At 35.7% G+C, this 26,280-nt stretch overlaps 1 protein-coding gene across 1 annotated transcript in view; it reads left to right on the top strand.

Moving 5' to 3' along the window:
• The window catches only part of cdh23 (cadherin related 23), a 247,724-nt gene that overhangs the window by 64,278 nt on the left and 157,166 nt on the right, over positions 1-26,280 (top strand). The window contains exons 4-6 of the mRNA XM_089116802.1: positions 6,963-7,105; positions 7,195-7,242; positions 7,701-7,793. Coding sequence (XP_088972928.1) covers positions 6,963-7,105; positions 7,195-7,242; positions 7,701-7,793 — 284 coding nt within the window. The remainder of the gene's footprint in view (positions 1-6,962; positions 7,106-7,194; positions 7,243-7,700; positions 7,794-26,280) is intronic.

Below are 26,280 nucleotides of genomic sequence, written 5' to 3'. Positions count from 1 at the left end.
TTGTAATTTGTAGTTTCAGGTATCATGTTACAGTGGCATTGGAGAACCATATGAATACTTTGATATATGAATGTGGTAATCATTAGTACCATAGTGTATATACACTACTGGTCAAAATGTTTTTGAAAAAAGTCTCTTATACTCGCCTAGGCTGCATTTATTGTATAAAAAATAGAGGAAAACTGTAATATTGTACCGTACCGTACGCCAGACAACGTATCCTTTAGAATGAAACGTGGTCTGGAAACCACGTTCAATTTCTCATATTTGAGGCGTGGTTTACGAATGCCCAGAGCCTTATTTTCGGGTGCTACGAATGTCTAACAAATGCGCCTGTACGCCGATCAAATGCGCCTGTGGTCCCTCCCTGTTCTGTGATTGGTTCACTTTTTCAGGGGAAAAAATTTGGTTCATGGTATCCAGACTGCGGAAATGGGGGAACCCAGGCTGATCTGCCCCTTTTAAGGGTGTATGATCTCAGAAATACTTCTTACTGAAGGTTTATTTTATTTCTATCATGGCTTTTTCTTGGACATGTCATTGACATTTCAGTGAAAGCCAAGAAGAAAGTCACTCAGGTTTGTAACATGAATGAATAAATTATGACAGAATTGTCTATCCCTTTTTAAGGGTGTATGATCTTAGAATTAAAATAAAAAAGTTAAAAAACAAAAAATGGCAACAATGTTTGGCCCTACTGTGTAAAACCCATGATATTAATCGGGATACCATGCACATTCTCATCCTTTAGCGTCACATAGAACGCTATATGACAAAACGGCACTATACTACGCACATGGCACCCTTTATCGTTAATATAACATGCGAACCCAAGTCGTCATAAATCCTTTAGCGTAATATAAGACTACCCTACCTTACCCCACACCTAAACCTACCCATCACAGCGCGTGTTATATTAACGGTAACGGGTGCCATGTGCGTAGTATAGCGCCGTTTTGTCATAGAGCGTTCAATATGACGCTAAAGGATGAGAATACGTTGCACATTCCATAGTATATGCATATGATAATCATTCAGTATTGCACAATATATCAAAGTACAGTACCATTATCCTCAGTAGGGTTGGGTATCGAGAATCGAGTATCGATTGGAACCGGGACTAACTTTTCATTTTTCCCGGAATCGTTCAAAAGTTCAAATTTCGATTCTTAGTTTCGATATTCACAGTCCGCCGAGCGGAAGAAGAAACCGCTGAACAACACCAAGGAAGAAGCTTCTACCAGAAGTGTTGGCATAACCGCGCGAGTCGAACATGAGTAGCTTACGTCGGTGGTCCAAAGTGTGGCTTCACTTTTCTAAAAATAACGAAATCTCGGCAAAATGCTAAATTTGTGACAAAAGGAGTATTTCCTTCAGAAAGGATTATTTCCTTCAGAAATACCATTGGTTAGCAAGGTTAGCTAAACTTTTTTGACCCTGCCTCTTAAAAGAATCGGAATCGAGAATCGTTAGGAACCGGAATCGAAACAAGGAATCGGAATCAGAATCGTTCAAATTCGAACGATACCCAACCCTAATCCTCAGTGCCTTTTTCAGTTGAGTTTTGTTTATATTGGCTTCAGATCATGAATGATTATTCAGTAGCATAAAAGTAGTCCATATGACTCATGGACTATATTCCAAGTCTTAATCTAAATCATCAGTGAATGACGTTAAACAAAGCTGTGGTGTGGCGTCAGAAGACTTGAAATATATCTCATGAGTCATATTACTTTTATGCTCATTTTAGAGCTTGACAGACTCTGGTCCTTATTTGCTTTTTTTGTTGTGGAGAAGAGCAGCTTGCACATTCTGCCTAACATCACATGTTGTGTTCTGTAAAAGAAAGTCGATACAGGTTTAGAACGACATGAGAGTGAGACCTTTTTGGGTGAAATATCCCTTTAGGCTGCTCACAAATGTTCAGGTTACTGTGTGTGCTTCATTTTTATCACATGTGGCAGTCTGACTTAATGTTGTTTTGTCCAGGAGTTTGTGTTGTCCGGTCACTGTTCAACATGAGTTACATTCTCTGAAATAAAACATTCTACACACTTGCTGAGATGGCCTGTGACTGCGAGAGAGAGAGAGAAAGAGATAGATGAGCCCCCACACACATTGCTCTTGTCAGTTCTTCTCGGCTGTGGGGTCTGTAAATGTGCAGTGTATCAGTCAAAAGCATAATACTGGCCTCACCGAGGCCTAAATAGCATCATCTATCAGCCTGAGCGAGATTATGTGAGTGTCACTGCTTTACACATACTCACATACTGTACACACTCATCACATACCAACACAAGACTGTTTCAATACCTAGAGAGCTGCCTACATAGTGTGCTTCCAAATGTTAAGTAGTGTGACTGTTTCCTTCTGAGGTCAAATCGAATGTATAATTTACAGATAATACAATACCATAATGCGTTGCGACAGCTGAAATAATGGATGGATTATTTTGTTCCTCCAAAGATCGAATGAAGAAATGTTTATAAATATAATTTAAATAAAATATATAAAAATAAAGCATAAAATATGATAAATTATATGTTTAAAACACATTATAAATATAATTCTTTTAATACCAAAAAGTATGGTTTAGAATGCATTTTAAAATAATATATATTATTTGTTTGTATTATGTATGTATTTTTGCGCTTAAGGTTGCAGATAACGCAATCCTGTAGTACAATACAAGTGAAAATAACGCATCAAAGATGCAGGATGAAACGAGAAGTGATTATAGATATAATTTGTAATAATTTATAATCATTATATTTAATATAATTTGCTACATAAAGTGTAGTTAAAATTGTTTAGAATAATTTAGAAAAGCTTTTATTTGAAATGTATATGTTTGTGCATAGAATGTCATATTGCATATAATGCAATCCCATTATGCATTTTTTATTTACGCTTTAACAAGTGCATATCTTTCAAAAAAAAAAATAAGAAGAACTTCTACGGAAGACTATTCTAGTAATTTTGACTTTATTCTCGAAATATTACGACTTTATTCTCAAAATATTTCGACATTAATCTTGAAATATTTTGACTTTATTCTCGAAATATTTGAACTTTTTTCTCAAAATATTAAGACTTTAATCTTAAAATATTTGAACTTTTTTCTCTAAATATTTCGACTTTAATCTTGAAATATTTTGACTTTATTCTCAAAATATTTCAACTTTATTCTCAAAATATTTCAACTTTTTTCTCGAAATATTTCGACTTTAATCTGGGGGCACCATAGATTTATATTACATCTTGTGAAAAGGGGCATAATATACTGAAGCCCTGAAACCCAACGTAAAAAAAAAAAAGACAAAAAAAAAAAAGTAATACCTTTTTCTCGAAATGCAAAAAAAGTGTGATTTTTATTTTTATTTATGTAGTTGTTGTGGAGTTACATTGATTTATCTCATCGATTTGCATGTACCGTCATGTTTAACTTTTACACAAGTTCCCTGATGTCTTTACAAAAGAATTGTTGGGTCAATTAGTGTTCAGTGTTCGTCTGTGCAGCAACGACAGAACAGTTTGTGGCTTAGCTCGAACTTATGTCATTGCGTTAAACTGGTTACCCTGTTGTTGCTTGCTAAAACCAAATGGTGGCGTTGTGGGTGGAAATGTGCAGATTTAGGTGCGGTAATATAATAATTAGATCCCTTTCCTACATCAGAAGGGGAGCGACATCTGATCGGCTTATTTTTGGACATGCCTGCAGAGAAAGGCTTACTAAAACAACTGGGTTGTCACTTTTCATGTTTTCTGGGTTGGCAGATGCACCAGGGACCCGATTATAGCACTTAAAAACAGAAAAAGTCAGATTTGCATGAAATATCCCCTTAACATATCCCACAATCCCTTTATGCTCAGAGACACATCATTGACCCAGAACAACCATTTGTTACAGCATTCCTTCTCCCGGCCACACACAATGGATCCCTCCACCCTAAAAACAGGAAACAGAGAGTGGGAAGTCTTTATTTTTAATGAGTGTAACGTAAAATGCTTAATTTGCACCGTCTTCAACTAAATTATAACTCACACTGAAAGCAGCAGAATTTGCATAAATCTCATTATAAACAGAGAGCGCAGTTCATAAATCCTCCCATTAATTAGAGGTGTTTTCACCTCTTTCACACAGTATTGCGAATATGAATAAATGTGTATTTGTGGCCTAATGGTTAGAGAGTCAGACTTGTAACCTCAAAGGTCAAGGGTTCGTTTCCCTACTGGCAGGAATCGCTTATCGAGCGCCGCAGTGAATGGCTGCCCACTTCTCTAGGTGTGTGTGTCCACGGCTTAAGACACATGCCTTTAGTGTGAGAGACCCGGGTTCGAATCCATTGTGAGACACCAATGTGTCCCTGAGCAAGACACTTAACCCCTAGTTTGGTCCAGAGGCGTGCGACCTCTGACATATATAACAATTGTAAGTCGCTTTGGATAAAAGCGTCAGCTAAATGAATAAATGTAAATGAATAAATGTGTGTGTTCACTTCTCACTGCTCCTAATGTGTATACACTAACTTGGATGGGTTAAATGTAGAGGAAAAAATCAAGTTTAAGTTAGTGACCTTTGTGGTTCCTAGATGTGTCTGGATATGAAAGAGGTGCTTTGTATAATTTGACCCGAGTTATATAGATTGATTGCTATGCATTTATGCATTTGACTGAGGTTTTTATTCAAAGTAGCTTTTAAAGTATACATTTCAAATTTCGGCCTTGGTGTTGTTCTACCGTACCTGTTTATGTGAGTGCATTTGAAAGTGTGTAAAAGCAAATATGTGTGTGCGTTTATGGCTGTGGAAGGGATTCAGCCTGATCTGTTTGTTGGTCTTTCTCATTATTGTAGGATTTGCAGCATTAGGCTTCTGTCAGCAGAAGTAAAGCTGGAATGAGTCAGGGACCCCCTCGCCAGGTGTCTTCATAAACGCACACCTGTTACCAGACACCCTCCATGTGTGTGTTGTATAAAGAGCTTAGAGGGTGTCATTGTTGCTTCTGGTTATGGGATATTGAAACACTGTTCAAGAGAAGGAATGAGAGAATAAAGAGGTGAAAACACTCATTTATAAGGGTTAGTTTGTTTAGATTTTGATTAATGAGAGATGAAGAAAGAAAGAAATACTAAAATAACTGCTTCTCAAGGTCAGAACTTTGCACTTGACTAAAATATCTGAATTTGCTACCATTATTTACTCAGCCTCACTCATGTTGTTTCACTCTAGTTTCAGCTTTTTTTACCTGCAATGGCGTTTTGCTTCATGGGTGTTGAGCGGTACTGACAGAACGGCAGTTTATTTCATTTTCTCCCCTCCGTTTGGTCTAAAACACTGTGTTCGTGGTCATCCAGTTTGAACTGTTGACTACAAACAGGTTTGTCAGATATTCTAAAAGTAATACGCTGATTTCACACAGCCGTCATTTTGAAATGGCTCTGGTGGGAAGAAAACTGGAAGTGTCGCCTTTAATCATAGGAGAGTCGCGAATGCGATGGCGTATTGGGTTTAATGTAGACATTTGTTATTCTAAAAATGTACATACATTTCTTTCATAGTTTAGACTATATACAGTGAAATTTATAAATGTATAAATAATTTTTTTTATATATGTATTCAGAACATAAAAAAGAAGCATGAACAAACTACACATATCCTATATTGGATATTAACATCTAATAGTTTAAATCGCGGCAGCAACTTTAGGTTGGTAGTCCATGTCCAACTTCTACGGAAGACTATTCTAGTAATTTTGACTTTATTCTCGAAATGTTTTGACTTTAACCTCCTTGAAATATGTTGACTTTATTCTCGAAATATTACGACTTTATTCTCGAAATATTTCGACTTTAATCTTGAAATATTTTGACTTTATTCTCGAAATATTTCAACTTTTTTCTCAAAATATTTCGACTTTAATCTTGAAATATTTTGACTTTATTCTCGAAATATTTTGACTTTTTTCTCGAAATATTTCAACTTTAATCTGGGGACACCATAGATTTATATTACATCTTGTGAAACGGGGCATAATATACGGAAGCCAAGAACCCCAACGTAAAAAAAAACAAAAAAAAAAACGTAATAAATAAAAATAAAAAATAAATAAAAATAAAAAACGTAAAAAAATTTGATTTTTAATGTTGGGGTTCATGGCTTACGTATATTATGCCCCTTTTCACAATATGTAATATATATCTATGGTGCCCCCAGAAGGTTTCTGAAATTTCAGCTCAAAATACCTCAGATAATTTATTACACACTCTAAAAATGCTGGGTTGTTTCAATTTTGGGTCAAATATGGACAAACCCAAACCTTGTGCTAAAAATGTAACCCAAATTTGACCCAAAGTTGGGTTGAAACAACCCAGCAGTTTTCAGAGTGTAGCTTGTCAAATTTGCCCCTTTTTGTGTGTGAGCAAAAACGCACCGTTTTTGTGTGTATTGAGTGAAGGAACGAACTAAATACATATCCTATATGGGATATTAACATCTAATAGTTTAAATTGCGGCAGCAGCTTCAGGTTGGTAGTCAAAGACATTGTTGTCTATCTGTACTTCCCGAATTTCAGAATGGCGGCTGCGTGTAATCAGCGTATAGACATTTACCTGGGAACAATACAAGTCGACACTATTATGACTAAAGGTTTTCTAAGAAGTGTTTCCTACTAAAGCACGCTTGTATTTGACTCTGGTAAGCGTATTCATAGCAGACTGGTGGGAGTGGCCTTTGACCTCAACATACCCAGTGCATTATGGGTATTGAAGTTTTCCTACCTTCTGTTTTGGATAGTCAGGTATTTTTTTGCCTTTACGATAAAAGCAGCCAAGCTTTATTGAAAGCCCATTCTACCAATGGTGAACTACCACTTTAAGTGAAATTCAGCCTTTCATAATATGACCCCTTTAAGATGTAATTTTGTCTTAAATGTCATTCATTTTCTCCATCTGTGTATGCAGGTTCATCCATTACCCAGCTGCAGGCGGTCGATCCGGACGGTGAGCCGCTGATTTTCGGAGTGGTCGGGGAAGAGGCCATGCGGTACTTCGCTGTGCAGGAGACGACTGGGGTGGTGTGGCTGAGACAGCCGCTCGACAGGGAGGTAAGGAAAACCATGCGATGAATGACTGTCCGACTGGAGCTGACAGTGATATTAATGCTGCTGTGTGTTTTTTGTTTTTGTCTCTTCAGACAAAGTCAGAGATGCAGGTGGAGTTCTCAGTCAGTGACAGTCAAGGGGTGAGTTAGCGATCATCTATCTGTCCACCTTTTTATCCATCCGTCTCTAAGGTCTATGCAGTCCTTTACTTTTAATGTTCAAAAATGTACGATTTTAAAGATAAGAAAGGAGAAATTAATACTTTTATTCAGCAAAGACATTACAAATCTGCATATTAGATCATGTGACGCTGATGACTGGAGCAATGATGCTGAATATTCATCGCTGGAATAAATTACAATTTTTATGATATTGAATAATATTACTATTTATATATAATAATTGCAGCCTTGTTGAGCATAAGTGACTTTCAAAAAGATTTTAAAAATCTTACCGACTGACACTGTTAGCACTTGTTGAACTTTTCTTTTCCATTTATAATTACTATAGACTTTTTTTTTTTTTAATATGACATTCAGTGTGGAAATAATGGAACGTTCTCAAAAGCCTCTGTTATTTGATTTCATTTGATTTTCAGGTCGTCAAGGATACAGTGAACATTCAGATCGGAGATGTAAATGACAATGCTCCAACATTTCACAACCAGCCGTATGCCATTCAAATTCCAGAGGTAATGTGCAACACTTGCAGTAGCATTCACTTCATTTTTCTTTCATGATGTGATCTATTTCTAAGTCAAACATGATATTGAATGAGAAGAAATGTTAGGTGAGTTATTAATTTGAGTTTAATATTATCCACTTTTAAATGTATTCTTTTTTTTTTCAAATATTGTATTTTAAATAATTTAATATATTTTATCATGTTATTTATTTATGTATTCTTTTTTTAAATAAAAGATTACAAAGATAAACCTCTTTTTAACTACATGCACCAATGATTTGCATTAAGAGAGCAAATTAGAGTCAGTTTTATTTTCCCGAGGTCTTATGATCAGACTAATTTAAATATTCTGACTTGAATTCCAGAAACAGTGGTATATGTTTGGAATGCAGAGAATGTTCTTGTATTCTCTTTATTTAGTTATTTCGCTCTCTGCTTATTTTCTCCATATTTATCATCCCCAACTGAGATCAACAGAACCCCCCTTACCCCAACCCCCAACAGTCTATCAGCACTTTTTTCAACTTCAACCTATCCTTCTCTCCTTTTCCCATCATCCTTCTGGCCCATCCTCTTCTAATCCCTGACATGAGGTAATTTGGTTGAGTAAAGTAGACAACTTTCTCTCTCCACACACACACACACACACACACACCTCAGCTGATGTTTATATTGTGTGTCTATATACATCCCACACTCCTCCCCAAAGAAAATCTTCAAAGCCACAGTTATTTTTTTTCTCTTTTCAATCTGTCATTCTGAGTAAATAAAAGTAGGGTGAGAGTGAGCGAGTGTGAGCGAGAGAGCTGTATTTAGCTGATGTTGTTTACCCAGGCTTGATGATTAAGCTGTCTACAGTTAGAAGGACAGAGGAGGACCGGCATATTTGGCCACTTACCCAAAATTCTCAGTCTTCATCAGAACTGTGGAAAACCCAAAGAGATTTGGATTGTTCAATGTAGAGTCTCTCTTGAGTCATCAAGTTACAGCTTGTATAATTTATTTTCAAACATGTGACATTTCACCACAGTCAAAAGATTTTTTTTAATAAATAGATTTTTTACATAATGAATATAAAACTTATTGTAGGTTCATAAAACTTTTTTTTTTTTTTGCATTTTGACATTAACATGACAGTAATATTTTTTTCCATCGCTGCAATACATTTAATTTATTTGTAATTCCCATCTAAATGGTGATTTTCATTAGTGTATTACAGAATCCACGTAAATAAACACAACGCAAGAATATTTACCATGGTCTATAAATATTTTACAATTTAAGTTATTTTTTTATATATATAGACTCATTATATAGACTCATGACTCATTTACATTTATTCATTTAGCCATTTGCAATCTGGAGAGGGAGGCCTGGTTAATACCTACTTATTAAGCATTACAATAATCCAGGCAAGTTGTGATCAAAGCATATATAACTCTGTCAAAATCAGTGAAAGTGATTGGGTTCAGTTTGGTAAGCGGCCTGAAAGAAACTAGCTTTTAAAAACAGAATTTATCTGCTTCTCTAGCTGAATATCACTATCCATCTTAACACCAAGGTGGACTTGACATAGGGTGTCAGGTCCAATTGGGAGGCGCCAGTAGAACTGCTGGGTCTAAATATCATGACTTCGTTTTACTTGCGGTCTGCCATCCAGACTTTTAATGTCATAAAAACAATCTAACAGTCTTAGGGAATTATCACCCTCCCTTTTTATAGGCAAGTAGATCTGTAAATCATCTGAAAAAAAAAAAACTGAAATGAAATGAATGAAACTGATGTTATGCTTCTTTAAGATAGATCCAAGGGGAAGCAAATACAGGGAGAAGAGATGCCTCATATCATCAGCTAATCATCATTGGTTTCACATGCCTCTTGACTACACATCATCAATGACTGACACCACAATTTAAATTGAGATTGACAGAGGGAAGGATGGTTTTTAAGTGAATTTTGACTCTTTAATTTTTTTGGCCAAACTGTACCTTTTTTTTCTCTTTAGAAAGAGCAAGAAAAAACAGTCCCAGCTCCTCCCCAACCACCACTTTCTGTTTTTAGGTCTCCATTTCTGCATTTTGATGGCCTCATTACCTCTTCTGACCTCGCTTGGTCTGTGAAGACACGCTATGGCATCACTCCATCAATCTGTCATTTAAACTGTATTCCACCAATCAGGGATTATCCACACATCACTCCTAAGCAGTGAGAGGATGTGTGGGAGGAATAGCGATGATAGGAAGAGCTGAAAATGCTTGAATGAAAAATAAAGTTAGGGTAAGAATTTCAGGACAGGTTATAAAAGAGAACGGCTTTTACTTTTTACCTTAAAGTTAGCATGAAAGGTGAAACCGTTATCAGCAAAAATAAGTCAGGAGAATGCTTGTGCTTTTTTGAGCCAATCAATAAACAAGAAAAAATGGATGGTATAACCATTTTAAAGTTGCTTTAGTTAAAAAGAGTCTGTCAAGAATATCAATGAAAGTAGCACAAAATGATGTTTTCGCTAGTTTGTAATTTCTACAATGATGAATGAGTATCATAAGAGGCTGAAAGAAAGAGGTGTGTTTGTGTGTGTGTGAATGGGCCTGTGTATATATATATATATCATATAAATGCTTTTGAACTTTATTTCCTCACAGAATCAGGAAAAAAATAATGGTTTCCACAAAAATATGAAGCAGCACAACTGATTTCAACATTGATAATGATAAACAGAATATTTCTTGAGCAGCAAAATCAGCATTTTAGAGTAATTTCTGAAGGATCATGTGACACTGATGACTGGAGTAATGATGCTTATAATCACATCACAGGAATAAATCACATTTTTAAATATATTCAAATTTGTTTTAAACATTTATTTTAAATTGTAACAAATCTTTTTTTCCTGTTTATTTTTAAAAAAAAAAAATCTTTTTTTTAAAGATATTTAAATTTTTTGACAATAAACAAACCTGAATAAGAACATGAAAACGAAAGAAATGAAATTAAGAAATGAAATCCTACCAATCCCTCCCTCTCTTCACAATGGGGTACATAATGGACAGAAAAACAAAGCCACAAAAAAAAAAAAAAAACATCAATTTCCTGATCATTGCTTTTCGCATTATAGTTGGAGATGATCTCAGCAGATAGAGTCCAGATTTTTAATGTTAAGATTTGTGCCGAGTTCACCCGAGCTGTGGATATTTCCAACATTATAATGTCCCGAAGTTGAATCAAGCACTTGTATATATCCAGGGTATGTGGTGGGAGCCAGTGTTGAGCTATCAGATTTTTTGCAGACGTTAAACCGGCCAGCCAGACAATTTTTCGCAGCTTAGAGAAATCACACCGAGAATCATCATTCAGTAATAATACAGAGGGGATCACCGGTATAGGATATTTAATGATTCTCGATAAGGTATCCACATACCTCTTTCCAAACTGTTGTAAACTTCTCACATTTCCACATCAAATGGAAAAAGGATCCAAGTTGTTGGTCAGGACATTTGTCACAGAAGGGAATTGTAACAATATTACCCAATATAAAAAAACAACAACAATATTTTTTTTTTTATTTGTAGCTTGTAAATAGAAACTTGCCAGAAGAACTTGAAGGCAGCATGAACTTTTCGTTGTCAAAATGCATTCTGGAATTGCAATTAATCTATGATGCACTCTTAGATTTTGGAATAAATGTGATGTTTATCAAGTCCAGTCTTTGTGAAAATGCTCGCTAGGCCACTCACTTGCGTTTGGATCAGTGGATTAGATAAATAGGGAATATTCAGATTTCTTTCTGGCTAACAAGATGCAATCAAATGCTATTTGTAATGATAGAGGCCATGTGTTGCATGTCACACAGTGGCAAGCATAATAACCGTTTTGGATAGCAGTGGATGGTATAAATAAATATTTTGAAGGGTGAGTTCAGCCCTGTCAGACAAAATAAAATATGATTTTTTCCAAACTGACTATTTTCACTCCCAAACCTGCCAAACATCCAGAAGACAAAGAGCGTGTGTGCCAGCTTTCAATTTACGTTCAAAGAAAAATGGAGCTGCGGGAAATGGAGATTTGTGGTGGACAGTGATGATATGGCCTCTTGATCTGTTTGAAAACTGCCTGCCAAATGTAAAGCAGTGAATGTTTAGGGAAGGGAATTGCTCTCCCCAGCCAGTCATTACAGAATTCACTGCTGGAGCAGTAAACTGGAGGCTTTATTCCTGTCGCTCTCACTGAAATCTATTACAAACACACACACACACACACACATAAACACAGAAGAGAATGCACACTTTCCCAGCATCTTATAAATGAACAAGGGAGGGGGGAGGGGGGGGGGAGGGGGGAGGGGAAGTCATACACTCAACTGCTTGGCATTTGTGCTTATACACTATTAAAAAATAAAGGTTCCAAAAAAAGTTTTTTTGGGGGGGTCCTACCAATAATTTTCAGTGATCGTTTTTTTCTAATTGTGAAGAGCATTTTAATATTCTAAAGAACATTTTTGCTCTATAGAACCTTTTGTGCATTGGAAAAGTTCTTTATTAAATTCCCCGTGAACCGGAAGTTGCAAACCACTTTTCTCCAGTGCTGTGATGTATTTCCAAGTGAAACGGAATATTGAACTGAAGTCAGGGTTTTACTCTAGCGCTCCTCCTCTCCATCTCTCCCTCATAGCAGACTAACGGTTTGAGAGGAGTGGTTAAACTTTTCCCAACCCAAGCCGTCAAACCTACGTCATCAGAAAAAGACGCCATTCCAGACTGGAAGTAACTTTTCAGATTTTGATTAAAGATTACCATGGTAAATGTATATATATTTACTTGCACGGATTAATTGTTCACCACAAGACTAATACGCACTAACAAAGTAAATAGGTTCAATTTTGATTCTAATGGAAACATTGATACCAATAACAGCCCATTCTCACCCTCAAGGCGTCACCTAACTGACATTTGGTCATGCTTCAATATCTGACGCTTTAGGCGCCCTTTAGCGTCAGTAAGATGACGCCCTCGGATCGCGTGTACCCTACACCCACCTCATACCTAAACCTAACCGCGTCCTCTAACTGACGCTTTCCTTTAACGTCAGTTAGATGACGCCGTAGGATCGCGTCATGTAAGTGACGCTAAAGGGCGCCTAAAACGTCAAATATTGAAGCATGGTCAAAGGTGACGCCTTGGGGTGAGAATGCGTTGCCAATAAAGAGCATTTGTTTTTTTTAAGAGTATACAGCTGTATTTTTGGCAACCCAGGGGTAATAAGTGACATGTAAGAGAGATCAATATAATTTGTTTATTTAATGTCTTTGTGTATTGTAGAAATGTTGAATTTCCTCATATGTGCACGCCAAACTACCATTTGCTATAATAGACTACCGTTCAGAAGTTTGGGGTTGTTAAGATTTATTAGTGTTTATGAGTGTTTAAGTCTCTTATGTTCACCAAGGCTGCATTTACTGAAAAAAAAATTAAGAAATAATGTATTTAAATTGTAAAATAGTATTACAATTTAAAATAAGTGTTTCCTAATGTGTTTCAAATGTATTTTATTCCTGTGATACAAAGCTGAATTTTCAGCAGTCTTCAGTGTCGCATGATCCTTCAGAAATCATTCTAATATGATGATTTGCTGCTCAACAAACATTTCTTGTCAATATCAATATTGAAAACAGTTGTGCTTCTTAAAAGAACATGAATCTCAGAAAGCAGTATAATTAAGTTCAACCTTTACGTTGGAAACACATTTATGATGTCTAAAATGCAGCCTACATCAAGAAGAAAGCATTTGTGTGTTTGCCAGGTTGTTAAAGGCATCTATGCAGCATGTAGGTTTCTGAATACGTTCGTATGTGTGTGTGTGTGTGTTGATGGCGATTTAGTGAGATATCACAGATGCAGACTCATCTCGCTTCAGTTTAGCACACATAATTTACACTTCAGTGGCTAATACTAACATCGCCTGCGTCCTGTCCGTCAAACTCTCCCTCTCTCTCGTTCTATGTCCTGTATCTGCTTGAGCATGAAGAGCACCTTTGATTTGTGTTTGCAGTTTTTGGAGTCTAATCTTACCTGTCATACCAGTGCCAGAGAGAGAGAGAGAGAGAGAGTCTTTCTTGGCTGCTTGAATCAACCAAATCACAGAAATACCCATTTATATTTATTTCTGTAGCACACTTGAAATGGATTAGTCAGAGCAGAATTATGCTATGATCACAGCCTGCTCATTTATGTTGGAAAATATGTTTTCTAAGTAAAAATTATGTGAAATATAATTTATTCCTGGGATTCAAAGCTGAATTTTCAACATCATTAGTCCAGTCTTCAGTGTCACATGATTCTTCAGAAATCACGTGACATGTAATGTGACGATTTACTGCTCAAGAAACGTATTTTCAACAGATGAGCTGTAATATTTTTTAGGACTCTTAGAAGAACAGATAGATACTAATGCTTTCATATAATTACATAATGTAATTATACAGAGCTGAGAACAAGTGTGTGTGTGTCTGTGAAGCTGAGCCACTGTTTGCATGCACTCCATGTATGCTGGAGATAGAGGTGCTCTGTGAATATTTAACAAGATTTATGAGTGAAACAAAAGCTAACAAAGACTCACTTAATATTCAAACTAAACTAAATTCAACTCTCCTTCATTTAAAAAGACAATTCAAAGCATAAGAGAGTGATAAAAGAGTGTGAGAGAAGGGGAGAACTGCTGGGATTGATCATAAATCAGGCTGTTTTCCCGCCCAAAACTTCTCCATCTCTCCTTTGATTCGGTTGATTATATGTAAATTATTAGGATATCACGTTGATATACCCAAAACTATTGAACCAAATTTACACCAGTGCAAAACAAAGTTCACAAACAGAAAACGCTCTTTCAGAAACGTAAAAAAATAAGCTTTTGATCAGTTATATTATATATGTATATGTGAATTAGATAGATAGATAGATAGATAGATAGATAGATAGATAGATAGATAGATAGATAGATAGATAGATAGATAGATAGATAGATAGATAGATAGATAGATAGATAGATAGATAGATAGATAGATAGATAGATAGATAGATAGATGGTCACAATTTTTTGAGTAAGATGTGGGTAACATTCCCCATCTCTCTATATCCAAGGAAAGAGTGAAAAAGGAATAAAGGGTGCAGGACTTAATTATACATCAAAGGGGGTTACACTGGGAATATGAGGAAAAAGATAGAGACGGACTGAAAACAGGCACAGAGAGGAATAATGAAACAGAAAGAGGTTGGACAAATTTACAGTACATGCCCAATAAACTCATATATCGTAAAAGATTTCTGTGAATAACCACTTAAATTTCAATCTGTTCTTCATAAAATCTTAATTTCTGACAAGTTCTAAACAATTTAAGCACTTACATTACACTAAGCACTAAAACTCACTAATAAATATAACTACCAAAGCCGCAAACCACACAGTCAACATAAATAACATTCACTAATCAGTGTGAATAATACAATCTACTTTCAATACCAGAAATAAAAGAGCATCTAAAATGCGTGAGTAAATGCGTTTCTCTGAGAGTGAAAAATAAACCATTTTTTTCAATGTTAAATTATCCTGCTGAATAATTCCTGAATCAAACCTCACCATCAGTAATGAGCGTTAAATATCCACTGTAGTCTGCAATTATATGTACACTACCATTCAAAAGTTTAAGGTCAGTAAGATTATCTTTTTGAAAGTAACACTTTTATTTAGCAAAGATTATGTTCATTTGTCACACTGTTTTATTTTAATATCACACAATTTTTCATTCTTACACTGTTTTTCTCTTCAGCATTTCTTATTTCATAATTTCATCATCAACTTCACAAGGTTCTATATAGATCTTAAAAGGGGTTATTTTACCCTAAAATTTAATTGAGTGAAACTTCTGAAGAGACTCAATCGCTTTATATGATGAACAGATTGAATTTTGTGTAGCTTTTATTCATAAACATGACAGAATTTTTTTTTTTTTTTGTGTGTAAACTTACCTTTTAAAGAGTTCAGTCAGACACTTTGCATAGAACCTTTATGGGGATCATCATGGGATCATTTAATAAGATTCAGTTTTAATGAATGATTTTTGTTTTAATTCATTTTTATTTTGATTAAATTGTATTAATAAAGCGGCTCATAAACATACTTTAAAATAAAATTACTTAAATTGAAACAAACCATTAAACATGAAAGTATTATGCAATTGTTTAGGACATTTCTCCTTATATAGATCCTTTTTGGCAAAAAGCATTCTTTAAAATTGGATCATAATTTTACTAAACCCCATTGCACTTTTTTTCTCCCAAAATAACAATAGAAAACAAGAAAATTGTTGACAAGCTGTAACATTGATGTATTTGATAATGTTTGAGTTTATACTGAAATGTTTGACTTTTGATTGCAGACCTGTAAATACTGGCCAGATCTGATCAGCGTTTGAGACATAAACACTTTCTTCTCTTTCTATTCGCCCTCCATTTGATCTCATCGCAAAATAGAAACTCTTCCACGATTTATTTTCCTTTTAAGCTTTTTGCTCAAGCTCTCTCTTGAGGTGCAAGTCTTTGTGCCTTTTGTTTGGAAAAATATGGCTTTTTCATCCCTGACTGCAAATGACATATTGAAAGCTTTAGTCTGCCATCAAATCGTGAATACAAGGTCACAAAAACAAGGAAAACTTAAAAAAAAAAAAAAAGTGTAAACATAATGATGCTACCATTTTTTTTATTTATTGTTTAAAGCAATAAAATCCAAAGTGGTTTATTATCAAGGGTAAAAACAGCAGTGAAAAGTGAAGACAGGGCCTATAATTAGTGATTTTCTTCATGGCCTCACTGGTTCTCCAGGACAGTGAGTTTAATCAGCCACTGATAATACAGTTCCTCCGACTGGACCCTCTTCTTATACTCAGGAAAGAGACGTCACCCCGAAGGGCAGCCATAACAGATAAACACTTCTCTTCCTCCGCTGATGGGAGTTTTTCTCTCACACCAACCATGCATGTACATCCTGATCAAATTAGCCATTATAGAATCAAACTAACACATGCACAGTTTGCACACACACATTGATAATTGCAGTGTTTTATTGTTGGTAAATGCAACCGTATAACTGAAGCCAGAATGAATGTGGCATCTCTTTGTGCAATGCACCTTTTGTATGATAATCAGCTCTCTGCCCATTTGCATTTAATTCTATTAAAAACACAATTCACCTGAATTAAATGGATCGAGGGAGAGAAAGGAGACACACAGAATGAGAAAACAATGTTTATGCGGTAAATTTGTTTTTCTTGCTTTCAAAGCTGTTTCATTGGATTGTGCGACTCCTTTAATGACTTTTTTTCAGGCCGAAATAAAAATTGTCATTATTTACTCTGAGTTAATTCTCATTTTTGCCCTTTTCAGTCTATTTTGGACGTTTTCTTCCACACAATAAAAACAATACTCTGGACAAGCTCCAAAAAGGACAAAACATATCATGAAAGTAGTCCTTATCGATTACTCATTTCTATAAATGTGAAGACACATTTGACCAGGTTTGTAGTCAGCGATGCCATTTTAAGTTTAAATATGTAGCAACAAGATATGAGAGCTATAATGGCTTAAATTTAGTCATTTTCTGATATTTTTATGGTGTGTTTTTGTCTTTTTTTTGGAGCCTGACAGCGTATGTCTCCCTTTGCTTTCATTGTATGGAAAAGAGCGGGGACATTCTGCTAAAAATTGTCTTTTTTTTCTTTGATGGGGAGTAAATCATGACAAAATTTTCATTATCATCTTTTTCCTGTCTTTTCCGTAGTGTTTCTACAGTGTGTCGGTCCCATGTGTGTGTCTGACCCTGACTCTCTCCCGCTGAGACACAAAAAATAGGATGAATGAGAGAATGAAAGAGTTTGAATGATTGAGGCAGAGGAATGGGAGATGGAGGGTTTTTCTTTGTGGCGTCCTTGTGCTCTCGCCATGAGGTACCCAAATACCATCAGTTTTTTCTCCTAGTGCATTGTGTTCTCTCTCTCTCTCTCTCTCTCTCTCTCTGTCTGTCTCTCGGCCTTCCATTCTCTTTCTTGATTATCTTTCTTCTTAAATACACAGCGCAGACCTTTAGCAACCAGTCAGCCGTGAGCTGTGTGTGTGAGTGTCTGTGCGAAGCCTATTTGATAGAGTATATTTCTTCACACATATATTTCTGTGCTGCTCTTTGTGCGGCCATATGTCAAAGCATCAGTGTGTATTAGTGTTTATATACACTGATACTTTGCTTTTGTCAGTGTACGAGGTAAATTAATACATATGTAGATTTAATTTATTTCAAATATTTATACTTTGCATTCAAAATATTTTAAATTAAATAATTGTAAAAAAAATTGAAATTATTTAGTTTATAATTTATGTAATTTATAATCATTTATAAATATTATAAATGAATGAATTCATGAAAAATTGTTTAATATGCTATGCTATATTAGATTATATTTAATTTAGTTTATAATAAAATATAATGTATTTAATTGGTTATTTTTGCTTGCCTAAAGCTGTTAGTATACACTCTCAGAAAAAAAAGGTACAAAAGCTGTCATTGGGGCTGTACCTTTTCAAAAGGTACACTTTTGTACCTAAAGGGTGCATATTGGTATCTTAATGGTACATATTAGCATCTAAAATGTACATATCAACACTTAAAATGTACATATTGGCACCTAAAATGTACATATCAACACTTAAAATGTACATATTAACACCTAAAATGTACATATCAACACTAAAAAAAAGGTCCATATTGGCACCTAAAATGTACATATCAACACTTAAAATGTACATATTAACAGTTAAAATGCACATATTAGCACCTAAAATGTACATATTAGCATTAAAATGTCCATATTAGCACCTAAAATGTCCATATCAACACTTAAAATGTACATATTAACACTTAAAATGTACATATTAGCACCTAAAATGTCCATATCAACACTTAAAATGTACATATTGGCACCTAAAATGTCAACCAAAGACATATCAACACTTAAAATGTACATATTAACACCTAAAATGTACATATCAACACTTAAAATTTACATATTAGCACCTAAAATGTACATATTAGCATTAAAATGTCCATATTAGCACCTAAAATGTCCATATCAACACTTAAAATGTACATATTAACACTTAAAATGTACATATTAGCACCTAAAATGTCCATATCAACACTTAAAATGTACACATTAACACTTAAAATGTACATATTAGCACCTAAAATGTATATATTAGCACCTAAAATGTACATATTAATACCTAAAATGTACATATTAGCACCTAAAATGTACATATCAACACTTAAAATGTACATATTAACACTTAAAATGGACATATTAGCACCTGAAATGTACATATTAGCACCTGAAATGTACATGTTAGAACCTAAAATGTACATATTAGCACGTAAAATGTACATATCAACACTTAAAATGGACATATTAGCACCTGGAATGTACATATTAGCACCTAAAATGTACATATTAACACCTAAAATGTACATATTAGTATCTGAAATGTACATATCAACACTTAAAATGTACACATTAGTACCTAAAATGGAAAAAAGTTTACCTTTTGAAAAGGTACATCCCCAGTGACCTCTTTCGGCACCTTTTTTCTAAAAGAGTGTACCATTTTCCGTCCCTCATATTGTTCCAAATGTGTATGAATTTAATTTCTTCTATAAACAACCAATGGCATTTGGTCCCCATGATGTCAAATCTAGTGCTATGCATCTTCAAGCACCAATTTTTTAATAAACATAAGCGAGGCGGAGATCGTTAAAATCGTTAAGTTTCGGTTAGCCTCTCATACACAGCTATTGTTCGCTTTCAGAAGACTTCGACTACACATGAGTCAAATCTTTTCTCCTTTTGGCTAAATTACCTTCTATACAACTTAATTTTCTTGCACATCTTTCATCTGTTCGTTCGTCACCCTTACTGATTTTTGTTTTGTTGCTGGTATGGACACTTGAAAAAGACACATTGTAATAGATTTGTGTCTGTGATGATCATTGTTTTAAAGCAGTGTCTTGCTTATATGATGCCACTTCATGTGGGCTGAGTTGCGTCTCATGGGTCGCCGGGGCCTTTATAAATTGTAGAGTAACGCCGCATGTGTATTCAGTGTAAGTTTTGATTGGGAGAATCAGGACAGACGGATGAGAGAGAAATAATAAAGATGTGCAGCCCCTCCCGCTAAGAGCCATTTCCATCAGGTAGAGGAGGAGAGCTATTCTTCTGCTTCATTACTCATCTTTCACTCTCTCTCTGTGCTCTGTTCTCGTCATGTTCAGGAAAGTGGACGAGGACAAAACAAAAAATAAAAAACTGGAGGAAAATGAAATATGAGAGTAAGAATGACATAAATTGAAAATCAGATCTTGGGCAATTTTGGATGCAATGTGAATAAGAATGTGAATTCCACTTTAATACTTCTCAGTCCTCTTTCTTTTTCTCTCTTTTCCCTCAAACCTCCTCTATAACCAAATTCATAATGCATTTGACATTGTAATAGGACATATCTGATTGAAACCAAGAATTAAGAAAGTAAATAGGGTCCATGTTGACGTTTAAACATAATATGGACAGATTTACAAAGAGCTCACGCCAGCACAAACCCTCTTTTGGTGGTGAAAAACTCTAAAAAACTAGCGATCAAAAGGTTACACAGTTTTTTTTTCTGGCTGATCTTATTGGATATGTATTTGCAGGAGTTCCCCTTTCAAATGGAAAATATTTAAATAAATCCTGGAACAAGATTTACTAATGTTTGCGGTAGTCAATTTACTGGTATTATACGCTATCTCACGACCAATTCGTACGAGTGATTCAAAAGTGGCTAATTCGTTCTAATTCATACGACCTCACTCGTACGAATTTGTACGATTTGTCTAAACCCACGTGACGGTTCTGTTTAGGGGCGGGGTCAGGTATAGGTCATTCGTACGAATTCATACGAATTGGCTAATTCGTAAAATATGTACGATTTAGCAAAATCGTACTAATTCGTACAAGTGAGGTCGAATTAGCCACCTCGTAAAATTCGTACGAATTCCCGTGAGATCGGGTTGGTATTTGCGGTATCATGTAACACCCCAAAAAAGCATATCTTTTCCTTTTTACACCTATTTTACGCTTGACATTGTGTTACGCTGCATCTGTGTTTTTAAAGGATTAGTTCACTTTTGAAAAAACTTTTGCTGATAATTCAGCCCATTCTCACCCCCAAGGCGTCACTTAACTGACGCCTTGGGAAGCATTTGGACATGCTTCAAAATCTGACGCGTTAGGCGCCCTTTAGCGTCAGTAAGATGACGCCCTAGGATCGCGTGTACCCTACCCCCACCCCACCCCACACCTAAACCTAACCGCGTCCTCTAACAGACGCTTTCCTTTAGCGTCAGTTAGATGACGCCGTAGGATCGCGTCATGTATGTGACGCTAAAGGGCGCCTAAAACGTCAAATATTGAAGCATGGTCAAAGGTGACGCCTTGGGGTGAGAATGCGTTGGATAATTTACTCACCCCGATGTCATCCAAGATGTCCATGTCTTTCTTTCCTCAGTCGAAAAGAAATTTAGGTTTTTGATGAAAACATTCCAGGATTTTTCTCCATATAATGGACTTCAATGGGAACCGGATGGTTCAGGTCCAAAAGATAGTGTTAATAACAGTTTCAGATGCAGCTTCAAATGTCTTTAAACGACACCAGACGATGAATAAGCGTCTTATCATGCGAAACGATCGGTTATTTCAATGCTTATTCCAAAAATGTAACTTTTCTAAGGACAAATGCTAGCCTTGTAATATATTGTGAGGCGCGTTTGCAACGTCACGTAGTACGTAATTACGTTCAAAAGGTCACGGGCGACGTAGCCAGAAGTACAGAGTCAGTGTTTACAAGTTGAACGCATAGGTTGAACGTGAAAACTAACTCAAACGCCGTTTACAAAAAAGGAATTAAAAGGTAAAACAACGATGTCGGACGATTTTGATTCTGTACTTCCGGCTACGTCGCCCTTGACCTTTTGAACGTAATTACGTATTACGTGACGTTACAAACGCGCCTCACAGAATAGAGCTAGGCTAGCAGTTGTCCTTAGAAAAGTTAAATTTTTGGAATAAGCTTTAAAATAACCGATCGTTTCGCACGATAAGACCCTTATTCATCATCTGATATCGTTTAAAGACATTTGAAGCTGCATCTGAAACAGTTATTAACACTATCTTTTGGACCTTGAACCATCCGGTTCCCATTGAAGTCCATTATATGGAGAAAAATCCTGGAATGTTTTCATCAAAAACCTTAATTTCTTTTCGACTGAGGAAAGAAAGACATGGACATCTTGGATGACATGGGGGTGAGTAAATTATCAGCAAAAGTTTTTTTCAAAAGTGAACTAATCCTTTAATATGCGTATTGTTAGTAGATAACTCCCTCTGCGCTTTTATGGGATTGCAGTCTCACGTCAATCTGCCCTGTTCAGTAAATCTGGGCCGTATGTGGCACAGTAGATTATTAAAGGTGATTAGTACAGTGCATAATGACGTGTATGTGCCACCAGACTCATGTGTTAGCTACAACTAGAGGCTTCAGTCTTGTAGTTTTGTTTCATTAGGAAGTACAGATGCTGTTGTGTTTTCCTCACAGGAGGTGAAGGTGTTTAAGGTCCACGTAAAGAGTTGTCCCATGCCACTGCTCTACTTTTCCATTATTTTTGTATGTAAACGTGCAAGATGGACGTGTTTGGCTAAGTTAACAGACACGTGTGGAGACCACTACCCTACTGTGTGAACCGGACTTAACCAGTGATGTGCAGGAGGGCCTGCTGCTTTCAGTCCACAATCAACTCTCTTGTTTTGCTGATGTTAAGAGATTGTCGTCCACACACAAGACATCTAGTCACACTTTGCAGTCACGTGACTACCATGGATACCAGGCGGGCAATAAACGCTTGCAAAATGGCGACAAACAGTGGCCAGGCAGGGGAATTGCAGCTTTGCAAATTTCCAATACTACAATCAATGAACTATTTAGACTACAGTATATGCCACCGAATGTTAAAATTAGATATCAAGAAAAGATTAACATGCTCAGAAAGTGTGATCCATACACAGCACCCGCTGATGTTTTCATTGCTTTGAAGCTGGCAAAGTCTCTTCCAGACTTGGAGTTTGGAGATATTTAACGTTGCATATCTTATAGAGAATCCGTCACCTTACACCGCACAAAAAATGAAAGCCTACAAAAGTACAGATAGCCATCTTTTTTTCAAAAGTGGATGGGTTAAAGGAGTAATTCACTTTTCAAAAAAACTTTTGCTGATAATTTACTCATCCCCATGTCATCCAAGATATCAATGTCATTCTTTCTTCAGTCGAAAAAGAAATTAAGGATTTTGATGAAAACAATACAGGATTTTTCTCCATATAATGGACTTCAATGGGAACCAAACGGTTCATGGTTCAAAAGACAGTTTCAGTGCAAACTGCAAACTGTTCAAAGGGCTTTAAACGATTCCAGATGATGAATAAGGGTCTTATCAAGCAAAACGGTCGCTCGTTTAAAAAAATAACAAAGTTTAAGTTTTATAAGCTCAAATGGTCGTCTTGCTCTGTTCTGTGATGCGCGTTCGTGACTCTCCTGCTCAAACTCGTTCATCAAAATGAACGAATCTTTTCCTGAGTCAACTTGTTCATTTCGTTCGTTGAATGAACCAAATGACACGAAAATTTTTTTTTTCATTTTGATAAACGAGTATGTACTTTCAAGATGGAGGGGCATCATGGCGACCGACATTAGAACCCCATACCCTTATGTATTTTCAATGGCATATTATACACTCACGAGAATACTTTATTACTTGAACGAAGTAAATATACATTAATGAGCACATATATTTTTGAAGGAACTAAGTGTTTTTAGCTAAGAATAAACTAAAAGAGTTACACAGTGTAGTTTTAAGGATGTTTTCCATCACCTAACCCAACCACTTCCCCTAAAACATCAGAGAATGCATTGGCATAATTTGGGGGTGGGACAGATTGTTTGAATCTTATCTTATCAATGTAATCATTTCCAGTTGATTAAGTTAAAAAAGAGGCGATCTGATGCTGGGAAGTTTTTTTTTCCTCGTCTTGACGCTCAGTGCACAGTCGACACAGACAAGCGCTTCAATTTAGCTTTAATACTATTATGGAGACAATATTCACTATTGTGAAATCACAAAACAATGCAAACAAACATGCCTCGCTCTTAATCTTGAATCTTGAATCTCTGATGAACATAAAAAAAAACACACTCCTGTATTACCCATTTTTTAAAACAAAGTTACGCCAATGACTGAAACGTGTAAAATAATACATTTTAAATAAAAACATGTTTTGACTTGTAAAATGTCCTCACTAGTCGGTTTTTGTCATTATATTTCAATGTAATTGAAGAAATTTGACTCTTGCAAGTATAGCCAAAACTGCACACACACACACATACTTGTGACTGTTGGTCTGAAGGGCGTTATGCTTGTGTTCAGTTTGGATAAGGTGTTAAATAATTGATTGGCTCATTTCAGCACTGATATATGAGGTATCTCTCTCTGATGGATGACGGTGGAGCGCAGGACGTAAGAAAGATACTGATGAGAAATACAAGTATGGAGTTTGGGAAATGATTCCATTTTTCAGGGAGAAATAGCGGGGGATGAATCTGTGTGTGTTTGCTGTGAATATGAGCCACTATAGGATGCATGAAAATGGTCTTACTGTGCATCATCACCATTTGTTAACTTAGTTAATTAACTTACATATATATATATAGTTGTTGCCGACAAGATGAAATTCCACAGCATCTGACAAATATTCATTTCATTGTGTTATTTTCATAACAAAGTGAGCAGATTGTGAACAAGGTATAATGTAATCACTTGCATAATTTCCTTTCCTGATGTAGGTGTCAAATTAAAACATATAGTTGCATTATAATTTGCATAATTTGGTAGAATGTATTTTCCCAACCCTCCTCAGGTTGTTTGAAGGGCAAGCTGCTGTCTGTCTGTCTCTCCGTCTCTTTAACTGGAATGAATGTTTGTGGTGAAACTGTGCAGCGTTAGTTAAAGAGTGTGAGTGATGGGGTTGCCAACTTCAGCAAGAAAATAGTCCACTCTTTCAGTTTCTTTTGGGGAATGTAAGGGACACTGTACCATTCTCCATTTGTTTTTACCTGATCAATTATTTTGTTTTTTGTTTTTTTGACAGTAAGAAATGTAAATAACTTTGCCATTACAGGGATAATTGACATTTAAAAAAAATATATATTTTCAAATTAAACAGTTTTGAATTATCATAATATTATTATCATAACAGTAAGTATTATTTCATAATATTACTATATATAGAATATAAAAATTCTCACACGTGTAGTATATAACTCTTGATACATGATAATATAAAGTTACATTTATAATTTACAAATTTTCTTTTATTTTTGCTGGTCCTTGCCATCAAACATGTCAAAAGGATAGTTCACTTTAAAAAAATTAGCTTACCTCAAGGGCATCCAAGATGTAGGTCTCTTTGTTTCCACAGTAGTTTCAATTTTGATATTTTTAGGTCAAACCGTTCGTGTCTGTCAGTCATATAATGGAGGTCTATGGTCACCACCTCAAAGAGCATGCACAGATAAATCCAAATTAAACATGATTTAATGACTTGTGAATGTAAGTACACATTGATGGCCTAAGACACAAATCGAGCGGTTTGTTTGGGAAAACGAACAGTATTTATATCGTTTTACAGCCACAAAGCGCCCACGCGCTCAGATCACTTGGGCTGTGGTTACAAGAGGTAAAAACGATATAAATACTGTTAGTTTTCTCACACAAACCGCTCATTTCGTGTCTTAGGCCATCAATGTGTACTTACATTCACGAGTCATTAAATCATGTTTAATTTGGACTTCTCTGTGCATGCTCTTTGAGGTGGTGACCATAGACCTCCATTATATGACTGACGGACACGAACGGTTTGACCTAAAAATATCAAAATTGAAACTACTGCGGAAACAAAGACACCTACATCTTGGATGCCCCTGAGGAAATCTAAAACATACCAAAAATTTATTTCAAAGTGAACTATCCCTTTAAACACATTTTGATGTGTGATCACATTGATTTTGGCTCACTGGTATATGACATCATTGCCTCTGTTGTTAAAAAAAAAAAATGCTAATGCAATACCAAAATGTCACACACCATTACACACATATCAGTTTAGCTTCTACCCAGATAAATTGTAACACAAGAGAATTGTGATTGTACATAAATATTTTCAGATTTGAGTGTTTTTGAAAGCTCATAGCACTTCGTATATGCGAGACATTTAGAGATAGTGATGAAAGCAAAAGCGCGTAACTCAGCCAGTGTTATGT

Source organism: Pimephales promelas, chromosome 11 (assembly GCF_988280905.1).
Source record: "Pimephales promelas chromosome 11, fPimPro1.hap1.1, whole genome shotgun sequence".
Classification (NCBI taxonomy): domain Eukaryota; kingdom Metazoa; phylum Chordata; class Actinopteri; order Cypriniformes; family Leuciscidae; genus Pimephales; species Pimephales promelas.
The sequence above is the reverse complement of the archived record's forward strand: the minus strand, read 5'-3'. Positions and strand labels throughout refer to the sequence as shown.